At 42.3% G+C, this 20,105-nt stretch overlaps 1 protein-coding gene across 2 annotated transcripts in view; it reads right to left on the bottom strand.

Annotated features, from left to right (window-relative positions):
* Positions 1-20,105, bottom strand: part of meis1b (Meis homeobox 1 b) — an 85,173-nt gene that overhangs the window by 51,024 nt on the left and 14,044 nt on the right. For both annotated transcript variants that reach the window (XM_088304723.1, XM_088304722.1), the window contains one exon: positions 16,265-16,376. In XM_088304723.1, coding sequence (XP_088160849.1) covers positions 16,265-16,376 — 112 coding nt within the window. The remainder of the gene's footprint in view (positions 1-16,264; positions 16,377-20,105) is intronic.

Genomic DNA, 20,105 nt, shown 5'->3' with positions numbered 1-20,105 from the left:
AGCTGCAGGTCATCGTTCTAAAAGGCATCGATCAACACGTAAATCCGACGATCACAATCAGCGGCCGATCAATTGGAGCGTCGCTTGTTACGAGTAACATAAAATGCCAGGGAAAATATTCAAGGGTCATCATAAGATGTCTAAGTAAATGATGCCTTAGAATCGTAGTCAACGTCAATAGCGAGCCGAAATGCTAGCTTTTCCAAACAAGTGCAGCTCTTAAGTAGACATAATACAACACACAATGAACGGGAGCCAGCGGAATGCTTTTATGCTTGTAGCAAAAGGTCAGCTGATGTGAGCGCGAGCGTTTGTGTGTCTTATCACTGAATGTAGGTCAGCACTATTTCGGTTTATTGTGACGACATAACGACTCTTAAGGAATTTAGATTGAAACGGCGTCAAATGTATGCTCTTCTCATGTCTATCACAATGAAATGCGTGTGTGTGTGTGTGCGTGTGTGTGTGTGTGTGTGTGTGTGTATATGTGCAAGGGGTGGGGGGGTTGTGAGCAGGCTCCTGTTGACATCGCCATAGGTGACGGCAAAAAATGTCAGCGTAAATGTGACTGCTCTCTCGGTGCCATTTTCCCCCCACCGTAAAGGGTCATCACCGGCGGCCTGCCTTGACACGCCACAAAACGGCCCCGAGCGCCGGCCAGCGACACGACATTAAACCTATGACACACACACGCACAAATGCACACACATAAACACACACAGCTACATATATAAACACAAGTCACTGGCTTTTATTCACACTTCCGGGAGAAAGGGGCTGACGGTACAAGCTAAGATGGAATTGTCGGGAGATGAGTTCACCCTTTCATGTCAAGTACTTTTGCCATTGAGCTATTGATTTTTTTTTTGGACCTGCTCTTGCCTTTGTGTTACTGTGATAGCGGCCACAGTACATCATACAAAAACTAGAACAAAAGTCCAGAACAGGCACAATGAAGGGGACCACTCCTCTCACCGGTTCTGATTGATGGCTGGCTGACTCCAAAGTAACCGTTTCTGCATGACGAGAAATTAAAAGTCAAAAAAGAAATGCCCCCTAAACTTCCAGGCAGCATGGACGTCTGTGCCCTTGACTAGTTGAGACACGCGATTCATTTTCACGTCTTTCTCCAGCGCCCCCTTGGCTAAATCGAATCGGGGGGGGGGGTGAACAGGACGTTTTTTTCCCTTTATTTTAGTTGAGCCCGAAGGGTCTCCATCTTTGTCCCGCGTCCGCATTCAAGGACTTTGTCAGCTGACTTTTGGAAAAAGGCCCGTCGCTGTGCCATTGTGCCGCTAAGTGCTCTTGGCTTTTGTATGTCCTCCCACCCCTAAGCGATGCCCCCCCCCACTTTTCCATTTGACTCCCCTCTCTCTATCTACCTCTCTTTACTCAGAAGCTTGGAGGTGTCAAAAGCCATCCAAGAGGCAGCCAAACAATTGAGAGCGTGAGCCAGTTAAACGTGAGAAGTCACATTTCATCAATAAATCTTCACGCCGCATCTTTAGAACGGTGCCACACCGGGCCGAGATTTGTCCTTCCCGTTTTATACTCCACAGATTATTTGTAGTTTATTTCTACTGCTCAAGGTTCTCGACAAATAGCAGTCATCGCATTTATTACGAATCTTAGTGCACGTGCCGGTTCACATCATGGACTTTTGGGGAATATTTCTGGTTGTTCGGGGTATTTCTATTGTGCCCAGCAGCCAGTTATTATGAGAAGGTGGTGATCGGACGGTTCCGTGTGGGAAGCCGGATTGGCAAACAAGTCAGACCTGCTAAGCTGCCTCACATCTTGTTGTTTCATTTACATTTAGGCTGCGGTGTGTGGATTAAATACAACGTTTCAACTTCCTCCTCGCTGTCAGCACGTCCTTGACGAGCGCAGGATGCGGCGTGAGGCTGCCGGGGGATTTGTCGTCCTATCAAGTCTCCCCATGCGTACCAGATAAGGACTTGTCGAGGAACAGGAAGAGAACGGGGCTTTTACGGGCGTACTTCCTGCGTGTGGACCGAGTGATATGACCCCCGTGTGGGCAGAAAACCACGCTGTGGAGTCACAATGAGGAACTTTTCGAGGACTATTGTTCGTTTGGACCGCAGCATTAGTGTCTAAATTTAGATGTGGGGTAATTTATCAGGATAGAAAGAAAACCTGGCAAAAGGATCGAGGTTCTGCAAGGTCCAGTAACCTTTGGGGCGGCCTTTCTAAGGCTTAAGAGATCTGATTGGAGCCTTTAACGAATAGGAATGAAACATTTTCAGAACTTGAAGCGGCATTTGTACTTCCAAGAGGTGCAGGGATCTTTGTAAAGGCGTTTATAACACTAACCCAATCGGATTGGAGCCTTTTAAGTACGAAGAACTAAAGAACTTAAAGGTTGCATCTGATCAAAGGAACTCGGAAAGTTTAGATGACTATTGTAGGTTTGGACCACGAGAACTATTGTCTAAATGTAATTCTGAGTGTGGGTAGTACCTCTGGGAGATCTTGTCACCTTTCAGTGGAATTTGAGACTCTGGACCGATCTGGTTGGAGTTTATTAATTCCATGAGCTCCAAGTTCCAAGACATAAAAGTTTCATAATGTTGGCTGGCATTTCTTTCTACATGGAAACTAGGAACCTTTGGAGGACCATTGAGTTTGGAACTACGCACTGCCTAAATTCAATTCCAGGGTCAAAAGAAGACCTCGCTTAGGGTCTCGTGCTCTCAAGAGATCTAGAATACTTTTTTTGAAGCGCCATTAATTCATTCAATCCATAAAACATACCTCCTTTTCAAAAACATAGTCCCCGCCTCCCGAAGACGTATTTATACGTCGTAGCCGTTTGCTTTTGTGTCATAGCTCCGTGTTTTTATAGCATTAGAACAGAATATTCGGATGGCCTCGCAAAATCAGTCAAAATCCAGAAAACTGCCAGGATTGAGGGGTTTCCTCTAGTGAAAATGTATGGCATTATATGATTTAACGACAAGAACTAAAACCAAAAGTTTTCCTTTTACTATAGGCAGCATATGATGCGCAGGAGCGTTACTCCTGACCTAGGAAATTTGTAAAGACCATTATTACAGAAATCTAGTTCTGGAGCCAAAGGAAGTTCCTGGTAGTGTGATAATACTTTTTCCTACCAAGTCTCCTCATTTATAGGCGACCTCGTAGCGGAACAGGAAGCGAGCTGGCTTTTTACAGCCCAACTTCCTGCGTGTGGACCGAGTGATATGACCCCCCCGAATAGCCGTGTGGATTTACTTCCTGGAGGCGGCGGGGTGACTTCCTGTAATAGTATGACCCCTGCGTGTGCGTGTGTGTATCATCTATGAGTGTGTATGTGTGTGTGTCAGGAGGTCATCTCAGGTGAGCATCTCTTATCTCTTTGAGTTACAATGACTCACAGCAGCAGCACTTGATCGGGTTACGTCCTAATGTGTGTACCGCAAGCCACAAGTGGCCTACCTCGTGTTGCTTTGCAAACACACAAACAAAACAGAATCCCCAAGACTCCCACGCCCCCACTACCACCAACACTACCACCCTCCTGTGTGTTTACCCACAGGTATTTGTTATCTGGCCCTGGCTTTCCTCTAAACACGCAACTCACCCAGGTCTTTATCTTTCACTTAAAGCCCGAAAGCTGCTATCCATGTCAAAGGGAGCACACATGGGGAGGGGAATCGGGCCTTAGGGGAGGTAATGGAAGGTGAGGAGGGTGAGGGTTTGTGTTTGCTGAGGGTCAGCCTCAGGTCAATCTTCGCGCCTACTGAAATGCATGCACACTCAGCATTATATATATATATAAATTAACATTAATTCACCACAAATGTATGGATTTGCAATAAAATGCAATTCATTTTTGTAATAGATTTTCAATACAATTATATTTACCAAGCCTTGTTTAATCCAACTCAATATTTAAGACTATTCCGGGCTCCATTTTGGGGAGGAAAAAAAAAGTCACATCTGTACCCTTTTGGCAGAAAATCCGACTGAATTCCCACAAGCGCAAGCGTCATCTTTCCACCTTTTAAGTGTCAGGTTTGTCTTGAGTGGGTCGAAAACATCAGGTGATTATTGAGGGGATCATACCGGCGACATCATCCCAGGAACCTTCGCTATGTGGAAGAGCGAGGTGATAAAATAATCCATAAGAATAAATTTAAAGCGCTATCGACCCACATCGGATGATAAAAACAATCCTGCGGGGAAACGAGGGTGGGGGTGGCTAAAATGGCGCCTCTCGTGGGTCTTCTGGGCTGGCATGAAATTGGCTTTGCGTGGGTGTCGTTTTGGAGAGCCCGCTGGTAAATTCTCCCGTTCTTTTGTTGGGAAAAGAGGGGCGGGACGGCGGGGTAGGGGGTGGCTGGGGGGTTCCGTGCATAATGGTCTTAGCCGGGGAGGTCTGGAACTGTGTCCATAAATTGAATTATTTCAATTTGAGGGCAAGCATGTGAGAGAATAATGCAGAGAGAGAGAGAGCGTGCTCATCTCTATTCCACTGCAGGCTCACATTTACAAGTGGGAATATCAAGTAAATTGTGGGAGATTACAGATGAGGGGGGGGGGGCAAGGGGGGGGGGCGGGAATATTACCTTGCAGCTGGAAGCGATAGCGGATGAAAGGGGAACGCCGCTACGCTACTATGGCCACTTTCGGAAAATTCCACTTTGAGCCAGAGATGAACTCACTTTTTTTTTTTAGTTTAGGCGCAACATAGAAAGCATTTTCACCGGAACCGATAGGGACTTTCTGAGGACCATTGTGTATTTGGACCATGGGGACTATTGTGTAAATTCAGTTCAGGAGGCAATTTGGAAGGCGCTGCGAGAATTTTAGAGAAGAGGTCCAGGTACCTTTTGATGTGGCGTTTTCAACACTGAACTAATCAGTTCCAGGAACCGAAAGCACCAAAAACAAAGTTTCTAGAACTGTCGGTTGCATTTGAACTGTATGAAGTTCACCATGGAACAAGGAACTTTGGGAGGCCATTGTCTGTTTGACCAACAAATATGATTAAATTGTCTGATTAAACACGCTAAAAACCAAGCAATTATGTATTATTGTTATTTTAGCTGTTTTTTTAAAACACACTCCTCCACTCCACATTAGTGAATGTAAAAATATTTTTTTACCCAAACAAAAATCAAAACGTCATACAGTATGAGTCGCTATTTCCTGCCTTCTCCCTGCCTTGTGAAGTAATGTCAGTGACGAAAAGACCCGGTGTTGCTTGTTAGCTTGTAAGAAAATGAGTCGTGACTTGCTCCTATTCACTTTATGAAGTAAAGCGATTGAGGAAACAAACTTATGTTAGCCATACTTGTTAGAAGATGAGTCACTATTTCTTGCTCCCACTTGCTTTAAGTAGTAAGTCAGTACAGAAACACAATGATGTTAGCCATGCTAGTTGGCTTGGTAGCTAGTTAGAAGATGAGTCGCTATTTCTCTCTCCCACCTGCTTTAAGTGGTAAGTCAGTACAGAAACGCAACGATGTTAGCCATGCTAGTTGGCTTAGTAGCTAGTTCTCTACCTTGAATGCAAGTCTATAACATATCTTTCACAAATTACATCCAAAACCTGAGATTGAAAACTTTGTAGCTGGTTGCATACATTTTTTTCAAGGCAGAGTTAAAGCATTATATCGAGGTTACATCGAATTTGTCTGAGAGTGATAAGTGGCACTTGTTGAGTCCGATGCTGATTTATCAATGCCAAAAGAGGAAGCGTTTCAGTTCCAAAGACTACACCAAACAAACAACCAATAAGTTACATTTCTTGAATTTTGAGGTCTAAGTACACATCAACTGAAAAGTGTATAGAGTGAACCCTCGGTTATCGCGGTTAATGGGGACCGAGACCACCCGCGAAAACTGAAAATCCGCGAAGTAGCGGCGCACCTTCAAAAATGCTTAAAAAAAAAAATTAAATAAAAAAAAAAAATATATATATATATATATATATATATACGGGTAGAGAGAGAGAGAGAGAGTGAAATTCATGTTATAACAAAAAAACAAAACAAATTATTATTAAAACATTTTTTTATTCCCCAGCCATTATTTTTGTATTTATTCAATTACTTCTTTTTGTATTTATTTAATTACTTCGACTTTTACCTGCTGGTACGCCGTCCAGTGTGCCCTGTGAAATGAAAGGTGGCATTCTTCATTTATTTATTTATTCATTCATAACTGACAGCCTCGCGCTCCGCTCATGCCCGGGCGGAAGTTGTTCCTCTTCGGCTTCACTGCCACGCACGCCGGCCGGTCTCCTCCGGAGCTCTCGCACGGTCTCGAGCGAAGCGAAATGTTGCCGCGCTCGTGCCCGGGCGGAAGTTGTTCCTCTACAGCTTAACTGCCACGCACGCCGGCCTCCTCCGGAGCTCTGGTACGGTCCAAACCGCGCGAAACGTCGCCCCAAATCGTGCCCGGGGGAACGTGCTCTTCTTCGTCCACTCTCTTCTTCGTCCACTCTCCTCTTCGACGCACGCCGGCCGTCTAACCGCTCCAGCGCCCCCTCGTGCCGCTCGGCGAAACTACAATGCCCCCGAATATTTTTTAGACCCGCGAAGCACTGAAGCCGCGAAAGGTGAAGCGCGAAGTAGCGAGGGTTCACTGTATATGTCCCCATAAATCCCCCCCCCCAAAAAAAAATTATTTGTGCCTGAGGTAGGTCTTGCACCAAAAGCTCCTGCTTCTCCTAAAATTACGTCCTCCTAACAGTGTCTTCCATCGAAGCTAAGAAATGACCAGTGGACTAAATTTAGACAATCGTTCATGTCAGCCTAAAATTCTCGAGCTAACTCCTGTGGTTGAAATGCTCTCCAGTATACTGTATGTACATGATATCTTATTATCTCGTCCTTATAAACGTGAGTAAGTGAGGGTGGTGTTGGGGCTGAGGAGGCGGTGCAAATATCCGTGAGACAATATAACGGCGAGAGGAACATATGGCACAGTGTAGGCAGCAGGCTATTTATCCTCATCATCCTCTTTGGAGGCTAAAATTAGCACATTGCTGTTTGTAGCTCTAAGACAGACCACTGTGATGGGCCTAATAATAAACAGCAACAACAACAAAAGAAAATGAAGAAGAAGCCCGCTAGCATTAGCACTTTCTGTTTCTACACCAACTTTTACCAGAAAATGAGCAACTGATCATTTGGAGACACGTGGATGTCTCGCAAATATCGCAGGTTTTCCAATCCAAGACCCCCGCGTGTCAGGAAATCCTGGATTTCCTTAACATGCCCCCCCCACCCCTCCTTGGCTGTCTTAAGAGCGTAGGATGATGATGGCGCTAATCTCTTCATCAAACGGCTAAATAAACATTTGTGCAAGTGTGTGTGAGTCAAGAGGCATTCAGTGCAAATGTGGACAAAAGCGTTGGGATAAAGCACTTTAGTCCATCAATCAGTGGGTGGATGTAACCATTTCATTGGTCGACGGGACTGTTTTTGAGGGGTCCAGGAACCTTTGGGTAGGGTTGCAGTAGAATGACTACTACTAAACCTGCATAAAATATTTTTTTCATTTTTATCTCCAATTTTCCACCAACTAGAATTATACCAGAAATGCCCTCCTAAATGGTTTAGGTCTTACTGGGAGGAAAGGAGCTACTAAAAACAAATAAAAACTAACAAACCAACTAACTAAAACAAACCTATTTTAAAAACATAATTCAAATCTGACTAAAAATGAAAATCCCAATTTTTCATAACCTTGATAACTTCCCACGGGTGGAAGCTCCACTTTCACCTTTTCACTTGCACCACATTTGAACCGTGCTATAAATCTATATTTACACAATCAAACGATTCACACTCAGTCATTAGGCCAAAGAAGCACGCTAATTATGGTTCCGCGTCCACCGAAAAATGAAATAAAAGAATTGAGTCCTTGCGCGACACTTTTGGAAAAGGTCCCATTCCACAATGGGCTTTGCTGCGTGTTGAACTCCGCTGTGTGTAAATTGTATCTTTGAGCAAAACACCAGCAATTAGATATAGGCAAGGCGCTTTCAAATTAAAGAAGAGCGCTTCCTGTAAACAAACGAGCGAGAATGCGCGTACATCATTAGCGGGCCCACAATTACAACATGGGAGCTAAAGATACGCTTTATACCGAGGGAACCGACCCCCGCCAACCTCCTCCAGCGTCGCCTCGGAGGAGTAAATGAAGAAGATCTTGCTCATATTCACCCCAACAGCTCAAGAAATGATGAGATGTTCACCGGCCACTTCATTAGGTACAAGTAATGGGCACACGATACTGAAAACAAATGATTGCTTCGACTGAAGTAAATTCAGTAAAATTCAATGAGATTTTTCTTAAGTAAAAGAATACATTAAAATGGCATGTTTTGTGATAAAACAAAAAAAGGAAATATTTATCTCATTTATAAAAATATCTTGACCATCCTTTGTTTATATTTAAAATCATCTTTTTAAATAGATTTATCTATGTCAGTGTGCCAATTTGAATATATTTTTAAAGGAATAAATTACATGCTCTTAGATACAAACGCACTATTTTGTTTACGTTAATTATGTCTTTATTATATTTAATACATAATTTAAAAACAAGTCTGTATTATGATATAAATAAAATAAAAAAATAAAATAATAAATTTTAAAAAAAGTCTATTTATTGAAATAAATATCTCAAGAGGCAGATTTTGTGAAAAATAGAATTTGAAATAAATAAAATAAAATAAAATCAATTTCGATGTTTTTAAATTTTAATACTCATTTATTTTAATATGATGGCTTATTATTTGTTCATCCAACATGCATAAAAAATGATGGATGGAGTTGTACTTATTAAAATAAATCCGCTCATAAAAAGGCAGTTTTATTATGTAATTAATAATAATGCATCTAAATTGAATTTCTTTTTAATCATCCAAAAACTAAAAATATATTTATTGAAAATAATGCATTAAAAAAATACATAACTGATATGCTCGATGTAAGAGGAATTAATATAATAATTCTGGTTATGTACTATTATTATCGGGGTTGTAGTTTTACATAAATTCCGACTGCACTTCATCCTACTGACAGCTGTTTCTAATCATTCGGTGACTCAGCCATAACGAATGCACAATGGAGAGGCTGGATAAATTCAAAGTTGGCATATTCCAGCGCTACTGATGCGAACAGCATGAACATACGTGTCCGATTGTCCGTCACGTTTTCTGCCCGTCCTGACCACCGAGCAAAACAGGCCGCGCCTCCGTTGCCTCTTTCATGTTCCTCTCGGCCGCTCATCCAGCAGGCAAACCCTCCATGTGAGAACCTGACCCCCCGTTTCCTCTTTTTTCACACTTTTACAACCGCGCCGTCATGTGAAAAGTCATCACAGAGCTGCTTCACATCCATCCACGCACACTGGACAAATCATTAGGTACACCCTGTGCACATATTGCCCGCTTGCTTCACATTCCCACATTCCCGCATCGTGGCTCGTCTTATCGCCCTGCTCGCGATATAAAATATTTAATAGTGTTTATCGTTTTCCAGCGTTGACAGAGAAGTTGTAAAGTGGTTTTGTAGCCCAGGTGAGCTCATAAACAGAGTTTGCCATGCACTAAATTCCATACAAACAACGCTACTAGCAGCCAGCAGCTTCCTCAAAAGTGTTTATGCCGCCGCAAACAAGACTTTTATGGCTTTTTCCCTTTTATCTGATCATATTTAAAGACACTATTAACATAACTAGACACCAAAAAGGCAAATATATACTGTATAAAAATATACAAATATCTCTGTCAGTATTGCAGATTATTTCGCCGGAGCCAAATAATCGTAAATTGAAACCACACTGATGTACAAATGGTGGCTCTACATTTTATCATTAACTCAATCACTGCCACTGACGTGTATAAAAGCCAAAACGTATATTCATTTTACTTGGGGTGGCAGTGAATGATTTTAACATTCAAGAAGTTGGTTGATGCACTTGAGCGCCAGTTTAGCTTCACGGACGTCAAACTACTCCAAGGCAGAGTGCAATTCACGCTATCAGCATCGCTATATCGCACCAAGAATTATCTATCATCGTAAAAATAAAATGTGATTTAAAAAAAATGCAATACATTGATTCCGATGGGATCAATTGTTTTGTGATGACTGACTTCCTTGAAGGAGGTAATAATGCACGGGCCAAGAGAAATTTAGAGCTCCAAATAGCTTATTTTTCTCCTCGAAAATCTACTGTTACTTCCATAAGTGCAGCAGTGTTTGCGTTGGAAGCATGTGAGTCCGCCAGAGCCCCGGTTGAGTGCCGGCCAACCGAGACCTATCCCTGTGTTCTTTCGACACTGATGGCCTGTTAAAGTGGAGCTAATTCCATACGCTTTGATTCCAAAAGAGAGAAAGCGAGCAAACGAGCGAGGCCCACGGGGAGAGAGAAAGAGAGAGAGAGAGTTCAGTTCTCTCTTCCAGTCTGCTGGACAACGGCACCCATTAATTGGCTGTCGTGAAGAGGCCACGCCGAGGCAAGCCATTGGACGAGCTCAGTCCGGTCATGACCGACCTTGGCGGAGGTCAGAGGGTATGGATTCAAAATAGCCCGGCCGGATCGATGGGAGGCCAAAGCCGGCAAGTTTTGACGGAGGGAATGGAATGACACTATGTGAGGCTGCAGTGGTTGTCGATATGGATTCTTTAAGGCCCGTGCAGATTGCGATATTTGGTGAAATAAAATTCTAATATTTGATTAATTAAAAAAATGGAAAGGAATAAAATAACTTGTTTTATTGGTCCCTTAATGCTTCCAACAACAAAGATGTCAATAATAGGAAGAACATTTGACTGTTTTACAATTCTTGATGCTTTAGTAGTTAACTTTGCCACAGAGAAAAAAAATGACCAAAATTGGCCTTTTTTGGTTTTTTTTGTAATATTTTGGGTTTTGTTTTTGTTGTTTGAATGTCTGGGGGAATCAACTAAATATATGGTGGTTTGGCAGCCGCGGAGTCGCATTGCTGTGAATTCTTTTTTTTTTCCAATATTTTCTTTTTTATTACGAGTTTAATTTTAGTTTTCTTTGTAGAAAACGCATATTGAATATCTATCAGTCGTTATGATTTTTTAAAAATTGGGTTATAAAAAAAAAATAAAAAATACAACAGCCACCCAATGCATTTCAATGGGCACAAATTATCCACTGTCGCGTGAACGGTGAACTAGGTTATAACAAACAAACGTTCGATTCTTTATTTGTGATGCATTCAATGCAATGTGCTTTCCGCCGCTTCGAAAGAGCAAAGCAAGGCGTGAGTAAGCACAAGCCTGCTAATGTGATTTTATATCAAATCTCAGCTTTAACGAGGCTTTTTACACACGGCACTGCCGCCGTTTCGCTGTGAGCAATTAGGAGAACCACGTTTTTCTTTTTCTTTTTGTGGCTCCCACACCGCATTCCCAGCTCGGGTGTTTATGTCTTGACCACAAGCCTTACGAACGCCATATTTCCCCTCTCACTTTTTTCTAGGCGCTCACTGGATTCCTTCAGCATATACGTACAGAGGGGGGGAAAGATTTTGTTTGGCACATGTCATTAAAAGGGAGCGTCTCCAAAGAACCTTCTTTTTTTCCCTCCTTGCCGACAGCAGTAGCGATGGCGGTGATGGTGGCGTTAATTAGTCCCTCTCTATTAGCTCAGCGCTATTCCAGCTATTATACTGCCCTCACCTGCCAAGCTATGCGCACCAGAAGGAGCAATACAATGAACGTATGAAAGTTTCATTCTGACAACCCAGGCTAAACTTAGAGCCTCCTCAATGTTCAACTATTTCAGTGTCAGTCGAGGTGCATCACGTCAATGTACTTCCTTGACACCAATTACTACTTCTCCCATTTGTCAAGACTTGGGCTGCATAAATATTTTCTTTATTATTAAAATGTTTTTAAGAATAATAATATACATAGAGTATTATATTATTTTACTTCATTCATTACGTTGAATGACTTTGGAAATTGAATCCATTTCAAGTGGTCCCGTACTGAATTCAAACAGAATAGCAAACGATTAACTCTGCTTGAGCCTTTGGTTTTTTTCTTTGGATTTTTTTTATTATTATTTTTTTTATTTTGGCAACACTAATATCTTCTTTTTACACTCAAATGACATGTTAAGAATGTTCAAATCAGATCACGTCCGCGGCCCCGCAGAGGGAATAAAGTGCTCCTTCTTGCTTGGCGTGCGAAGGGGAAACACAAGAACACATCGCAGAGTGTTTGCTCTCTTTTTTGGAGCGCCACACAGCTTTCCTTCTTCCCTTCTCCCTCCACCGCCGCCTGTCAGAAGCATCCAGGGAGCGAGGCGATGACTGGCTGTATTAGATATGTATCACCAATTACCCACAGCATTTGTAAAAGAGGAGAGCGCGGGCCCGAGCCAAGGCAAACAGCTCCCTGCGAGGTGCACCATTACACTGGAGCGTGCAAGGCTGAATGTGTCACACTGAAGACGTGAGACTGCAGCTAAGCGGGAACCACGTGAAGGGCCTTTTTGGGGAGCCCCCCCACACACCCGAAAAGCACCCGAAAGGGGATTTGAGTATCTGTAAAATATTGAAGACACCAAGAAACCGGGCAATTGGAGCAAAGTGGAGACTGTGCAGTATAATCATGCAGCGCCCATCGCTAAACCAAGTTAGCGTGTGTTTATGTTTTGTCATTTTTAGCAGTGTCTCTCCAAATGTTCCGATGACGTGAGGACTTAGAGACAAAAAGAGAATGGGTGCCGTAAGAAACCGGGTTACTGCGGCAAAGCTGAGACTATGGAGAGTAATCCTGCAATGTCCACCAATCATATGTGTTTATTTTTGTCATTTCAACCAGTGCAGACTCAAATGTTACAATGATGTGACAATTACATAATAGAGAGGAAACTCCAGAAGCAAGAAACCGGGCAACTCCACCAAGACAGAGATTAGGGCACATAATTATGTGGCGACCAGCATGTGTATATTTCCATTTTTTAAACCTTGTATATTCAAATGTTTCAATGACTTGATAATTTCACAAGACAATGGAGACACCAAGAAACCAAGCAACGGCAGCAAAGAAGAGACTATGGCACATAATCCTGCAATGTTCAGATAGCATGTGTGTTTATTTGTGTCATTTCTAGCCATATATGCACAAATGTTATATCGAATAATAATCGAGAGCAGACTTGGGGGCAGAAAAAAACGGGCTACTGCAGCAAAACGGACACTACGGAGCAGAATTCTGCAATGTCCAGCTAGCATGTGATTTTTTTTTTTCAGCCAATTATCCACAAATGTTACAATAATGTGACAAATTCGAGTCAAGGGCAGCACGAAAAGGTGCAAAGTGGAGAAAAATTCAGCCATGTAAGATAACAATTATTCAGTTGATGTTATCTGTTGCCATGTACATTCTAATGTTGCCATGTTCAATCAAGAAGAGACTGAGGGCCGCAAGAAAACAAGGTGTTGCAGCAAAGTGGAGACTGTGGCTCACAATCCTGAAAAAGAAGGGCATGTTGGCATGATGCTTATTTGGGTCATTTCCATCCTTAAAACGTTCAATATCTTGGAAATTGGATAATAAAAAAGAGAGCCTGCGGGCTGCCAAAAAACAGCTATTGCAGCCAAGTGGCGACTGTGGAGCAAACAACGCTGAGGCCAGTTTACAAGTGATTTTACTGTATTTCCTCGCACTGAAGAAGATGTTTCCACCGTTGCCCAGTGAGGCATTCAGGGAAAGAGGGGGAGAAAAAAAAATGCTGGTAGCGCTTGGGCGGCTGACATCTTCCTCAGGAGGAAGGTGGGAAAGCGTAAAAGGTCAGGGAGAACTCAATCACAGGCGGAAGGAAGAGAAGAAATCAAGAGCCAAAACAACGACAACAACAACAAGCGGAAGGTGGAGATATGAAAGAAATGTGAGGAGGAGGAGGGACCAAGTTGTGAGGTGAAGATAAACAAAAGGTGGCGGTTCGGGGAGCGAGTGGGAGGCCAAAACAATCGGCGGCGAAATGAAAGCGAGACACGGGAGAGTAGGTGGGAGATGAAAGCGTTTGGGGTGAGGAGGGGGGACGCCACAAACAGATAAATAACCAGCTTAGCGGGATTACAGAGTGACTGACAGAGGCAAATATGACGCGGCGGAGAGCGCTCTTAACCCACATAAACTGAAACGCGTCCAACATGGCCTCCGGTACTTACTCTTGTCCCTGCATGAGCGTGTGCGCGTGAACGCGTGTGTGTGCGCGTGTAATACACACCACCCCTTGTCCCAATAACATATGCAACATGAACCCTGTGAAGACAATACACAATGCTAGACACATGTTAACAGCCTCTGACGCAATTAAGGAAGTAATAATCATGTTATTGCATGCTAGGTACACGTCTCTTGTAGATACTGTACGTCGGCTTTCTCTGTTGACATTAATCGCTGCTTTGTATAGTGCGAAATTTATTACAGTGGGCGACCCTCGGGAGGAGAAGCGGTTTGGATAAGGGATGGATGGTGGTGTGATGAAAAATTTAAATTTGCTGGTAATTAACGGCCAATATATAACGTTGTATAGATATATTCAATGCTGGGATACATTTTCAATAAGTGATTAACAAATATGTATCATATCATTGCATGTAAAGAAGGAACAATTTTATTTTTATTGAAGTGACCCCTGATGCATGTTTAAAATGAGTTACCGGGAGCCTTGTAATTAATACAAACGCTGTGAGAAAAAAAAAAAATTTGATTTTATTTTATTATTTTTTTTAGATTTTTTTTTTCCCAGAGGCTTTTCGTGTCACTCAAGTAAAGCACGAGGTAGCCTGAACGCCTCACGCCGCAGAACCACAACAGTGTGCAGAATTTAGCATGAAAAAGCAGCAAATATAGCCAAGTATATGATTAGAAGCTGGAAAGTGGAAGGGTGTATAGAAATATACTAATTCCATAATTGAAAGGGGCTTCCAGTGAAGACACGCCAGAGGGCCAAAAATATTTGGACAGCGGCCCACCACAAGCTTATGAAGTTCCTGTATGTCATAATTACTGCATGTAGCATGAAAGAAAGGGTTGGAAGACACAACATAGTGCGACTACAGGAGGAGACATACAAAGTATGTGTAGAGAGAAACACGCTCCATGCTGGGATTGCCTTTGCCAACTGTTACTTTGATAACATTAAAAAGTCAACTGTAAACTTCGCAGATAGTGTTTTTGCTCCGGATGGTTAACTCATCATAAGGTGATATCTCACGATGATATCAACAGTATCAAGATACGGCCCTTGTGTGATATACTAAAAAACTACTCAGGAAATTTGACACCTGCACAGGTACACAATTGATATCTGATGTGGGAGTATTGATGCAGTAACCGAGCTGCAAATTATTCACAAAAAGACATAAGATGAAATCCATCGGGAAGTATGACAATCAGTCAACAACCGTATCGCAACAGAGAACGACACCAAATCCATCAGATTACTTGATTATTCCGTCAAATAATCCATTCTAGAAAAGATCCGATCGTGACGACCAAATTGTTTCCCTTTCCACATTCAAGTGTAGAAAACAAATTCACAACCCTTCATGTGCAGACTTAAAAGCAATAAATGAGTCTAATGTCGTCCGCTCTGAAAGAGACGCCAACCAAAACGACACAAACAGGAGGAACAAGGTCTTTCTCCGAGCAGGTCTGCGACCAGGAATGACAACAATGACACGATATGTGTTGGTAACACACATGCGCACACACAAAATGTCCACTCATTGGAGCGGAAACCTTGGTGGCGGCGGCTATTCCCTTCCACTGGCTAACCCTGCAAAATCATCTTTAATAATAAATGAATTTGCTCCCCCCTCCCTTTCTACTGTAGTGCTAGACATTGGCCATTTTATTAGGAACACCCCAGTAACCCTAATAACTGTCTCGTCTTTGATGCAACAATGCTCAGTAAGGATTGACACTGTCAGGGAGTTAGTTATTCACCCGACCTCGACTTAGAGCACTTGCAGCAAAGTGCAGACTGCGGCGTATGACGCAACAGTGTCCAGAACTCCTCAAATGCGACAATAAAACGGCAATTTGGAGATAGTGGGGTGAAGGCAACGTGGAGACTGTCAATCAACAGGATAATGTCAATTTAAAGAGGTGTCCGGGGGTCCGCAAGGCTTTCTGGGCATCAACTCTTGCAAAAGCGCCTGCGCCAGACGCAGCTGATGTAACGCGGCGAGCGCCGAATGCAACAAAGCGGCCGCCCTTACCTTGCTCGCTGCTGTTGTCGCCGCTGTGCGACGTGTGACCGCCGCTTGACGGGCCCGGCGTGCCCCCGGAGCGCGTGGACGCCGTGTCGTCGTGGTCTCGGTTCCAAGACGTCTGCAGATACACAACGCAAAACGGACGACTTCATTAGACTTTGCTGAGTTGAGGTATTTGATTTTATTGCGAATGTGCTTAAAAAGGGGGGGGGGGGATGCAAAACACAGTTTTACATTCATTTTATCATAAATGGAAATATCAATTTATTTTATGATTCATTATTTATTTTACCACCACTATAGTATCATTTAAGTAATTTAAATTTAAATAACGTAAAGAAGAATTACAGCCACCTTATTGGTTCATAATTAGCAGTTCATTTTATTAAGATTTACTGTACTATTCGCAAAAGTAAAATAGAATAGAATAGAAATCCCTTTATTGTCATTGTACTCAAGTGTGCAACGAGATTAGAGATAACACTGCTTACGAATAAACATTACTATCATCTACAGGGCTGGAGCGGAACAGCAACTTCCATGAATGATCATCTTAACGTATCAAGGATTTTATTGTAGCCAAATGCTTACAAACAAACATCATCGCCATCTACAGCACTGGAGGGAAACAGCATCAAGCACAATTAATGATCAATTTGATTATTATTATTATTGGATTATTTTGTAACGGGCTTTTCAATAATAAAAACAAAATAAAACAAATTAAAAATAAAAATAAATAAATAAATAAATTTGAAAAAAGGAGGTTCAATGTATTCAAGTAATGTTTGTGAGCAATTTTTGTTTGCACCCATCCGAATTAAAGAACTTGTTGAAATAAAACAACACAGAAAACACAATGTGTCATTGTCACTCAGCCTTGGCGGAGGTTTCCGCTCGACTTAGAGTGCTGTCACTTCTTTTTTTTTTCTTTTTGCATACAGTGCAAGTCGCGTACTCATATAAGGGCATGCAGGCACAAGCGAGTATGCATGACACCATCGTATGGAATGAGGGCTGTGGAAAAGACGAAGACGAAGAAGAAGAAGAAGAAAAAAAAATAAAAGGGAGAAAGCAGCAAGCCAACATGTTGCATGAGTTCCCAGCTTTGTGAAGCATGCGATCCACGTCTGTCTCCATTTGGGACAAACTGCAAGCAGATGACAACAAGCACAACCAGAGAAAGTGATGTCATCCACAAAGGAATTAATTCAAATATATACAGCACCGCATGAGATCTGCGTTGACAAATGCGACCCAATACACGAGTAAAAAGTGGGAAAATGACATGATCATTAAAAGTCAAAATGGATGAAATGCGAGCTAACAAATGTTAGCGTACACGAGCAAAACGTCGCTTTCATGCGACCTTGAATTTTCAGGATTTTACTCAAATCCTTGATCAGTATGAAAGGAACAGTTGCGCAAAATTTCCATGTCGGAGAAAGTATCACATGCGGAACGGTAGCTGTGCGAAAGGGTAAAAGGGGAAACCCGGGACAGGGGTGTAAATAAAAAAAAAGAGGCCAACTGCTTGCTTCAAGCTGTGTATTGCTGTTCCCGTGCAGCTGAAGTTTAAACATAAAACAAAGAGAATGACACACTGTGTTTTTAACAAACCACATCACTGACAAAAGTCCGCGAGTTGAATGCTAACACACAGTACAAAATGTAGACGGGCCCTTTAAATAACATATTTAAGCACAAATGGTGCAGCAACATTTGTAGACCGACAATATAACAATACGCACGGGAAGGTTAGGGCCCTGATGTACAATATTAATCAGATCATTTATCTTGGGAAAAAAAAAAAAGAGAGAAATCATAGTTGCAAAAATACGCACACCCTCTTATAAGTGGGGATGTGGCTGTGTTCAAACTAACCAATCACACTCAAACTCCCGTCAGCACACCTGCCGCCGCTTAACATGGCTCTAATTAAACCCAAATAAACTTCAGCTGTTCTAGAAGGTTTTTCCTGACATTTATGTCGTTGCAAAAGACAAAAGTGCACATTCACCAAAGCATGCAGTGGAGTCGCATAACTTCTACACGTCACATTTGACAATCCATGTTATGTTTCCATCCTCCGCAAGCCTGCATGAATACTTTGATTGTCTCAAGTCCAAACTTTTCACAAACCCATAAAGGGAAAACGGTATTCTGCGGTATAAAAGTACACCTCAGAGCCAGACCAGAAGCGAGGAAGTCCTCTTCAAACAGAACCAGAACTATTTGAGGCAAAACTGAAGCGAAAGTTTAATGCCAAAGTGTGACTGAACTTGGGGGAACCTCTCATTGAGTGTTATTTTCAGACACACACACACACACTATGTATGAGCACACTGCAGATGTGCATCAGTGCGCGCACACACACACACACACAAATGCCTCCTCCAATGTGGCTGCCTCGCACTGCAACCAAACCAGATGTTACCTCTTATTCCGCTTCTGAAAGGGACGACGAGACTTCAAACGGGATCTATCGCAGCATCCCTCACACACACGCACACACCCCAAAAACACCCAAAAACACACGCACATACACGATCAACACACTACCTTTGAGAGTCAAACCCGAGCTGATATTGATTTTTTTTTTTCTTTCGGCCCTGACATGACAAATTGAGTGATGGAAGACCTGGTGGTGGACGAAAGGGTTGGTAGAGTTGCGGGATTTAAAGAAAAATAAATAAATAAATAAACCATCAAGTGGTTTCAATCTGGATCCTTTTATGCCGCACAACTGGAGACAGTTGGAGAGTGTTAAAAACAGGGGGAACAAAAGGACAATCTTCAAGAGCGCGGTGCTGCAAACAAACACATTGGCGGCCCGGCTTGATGTCGCCAGCTTCAAGGATGATAATCGGGGCGCTTACACGCACAACATCGCTGTTGTTTCCCGCAAAATGAGTCCAAGGCGAGGAAAGTCCCCCTTAAAAGGCATGCGTCTGAAGATGCCAGGTAATTCAGACCACGTGCTCAGCACACAGAACACGAGTTGGGAAGGAATGAATACAGTGCAAAGGATCCTTAAAAAAAAAAAAAAAAAAAAAAAGAAGTCATCCAATTTGGATTCAAAAGGGCATATTAAGCGTGGTGGTTTTGTACCACACAAGGCAAACAGTGACAATAACCATAGAACAGCGAGTTCTTTATTTATGTATTTTTCTGTCTGGGCTGCTCCCTACAATGTTTTTTAATCTCTCAATCATAGACACTGCAAAACGGTGTCAAAGACAGTAATTTGACTTTCCAATTAAATGGCCGTTCACTCAATTTTACAGTTGGATGACAGTTTAGAGCCTTGGGGGGGGGGGGACGAGAACTTTCATCTACTCAGCGATTGTGGTTCTTACAAAGGTGTTTCCGTTTTATTTTACCGCAAAACTATACATTTTATTTCCACCTTTGAACATTTGTCCCACTTAAATATACTTCTTTGCCTTCCACTCCATCTTCCATCTTTATATTGGCCGTAAAAAAAATCTTTACGCCTTCACTTTGACCAGTTCGGCCTTCAACCGTTAAACACACCTCTTCACCTTAAAAACAACTTGCTTGAAAACATCTTTCCACCTTCATTTCCATGCATCCGATACCAAGTGACCGATACCACAAGTACTCTTAATGCATAAAGTTTATATTAGACCAATGACGGTAGTTTGTATGTTTGTGTGAATTGCATTTTTTTCCCACAAATGTATTTATATATATTTCATATTTGTTCAAAATAAATACACACAAAAATAAAGTAATAAAATGAGACAGCTATCGGAACGATACTGATAACTGGTACGTAAGGGGCAAACAAGCATTCAACAATTGAGAGTCTTTAACGAAGCGA

This window comes from Idiotropiscis lumnitzeri, chromosome 9 (genome assembly GCF_059441095.1).
Source record: "Idiotropiscis lumnitzeri isolate Australia: NSW breed Sydney's pygmy pipehorse chromosome 9, RoL_Ilum_1.0, whole genome shotgun sequence".
Taxonomy (NCBI): Eukaryota; Metazoa; Chordata; class Actinopteri; order Syngnathiformes; family Syngnathidae; genus Idiotropiscis; species Idiotropiscis lumnitzeri.
The sequence above is the reverse complement of the archived record's forward strand: the minus strand, read 5'-3'. Positions and strand labels throughout refer to the sequence as shown.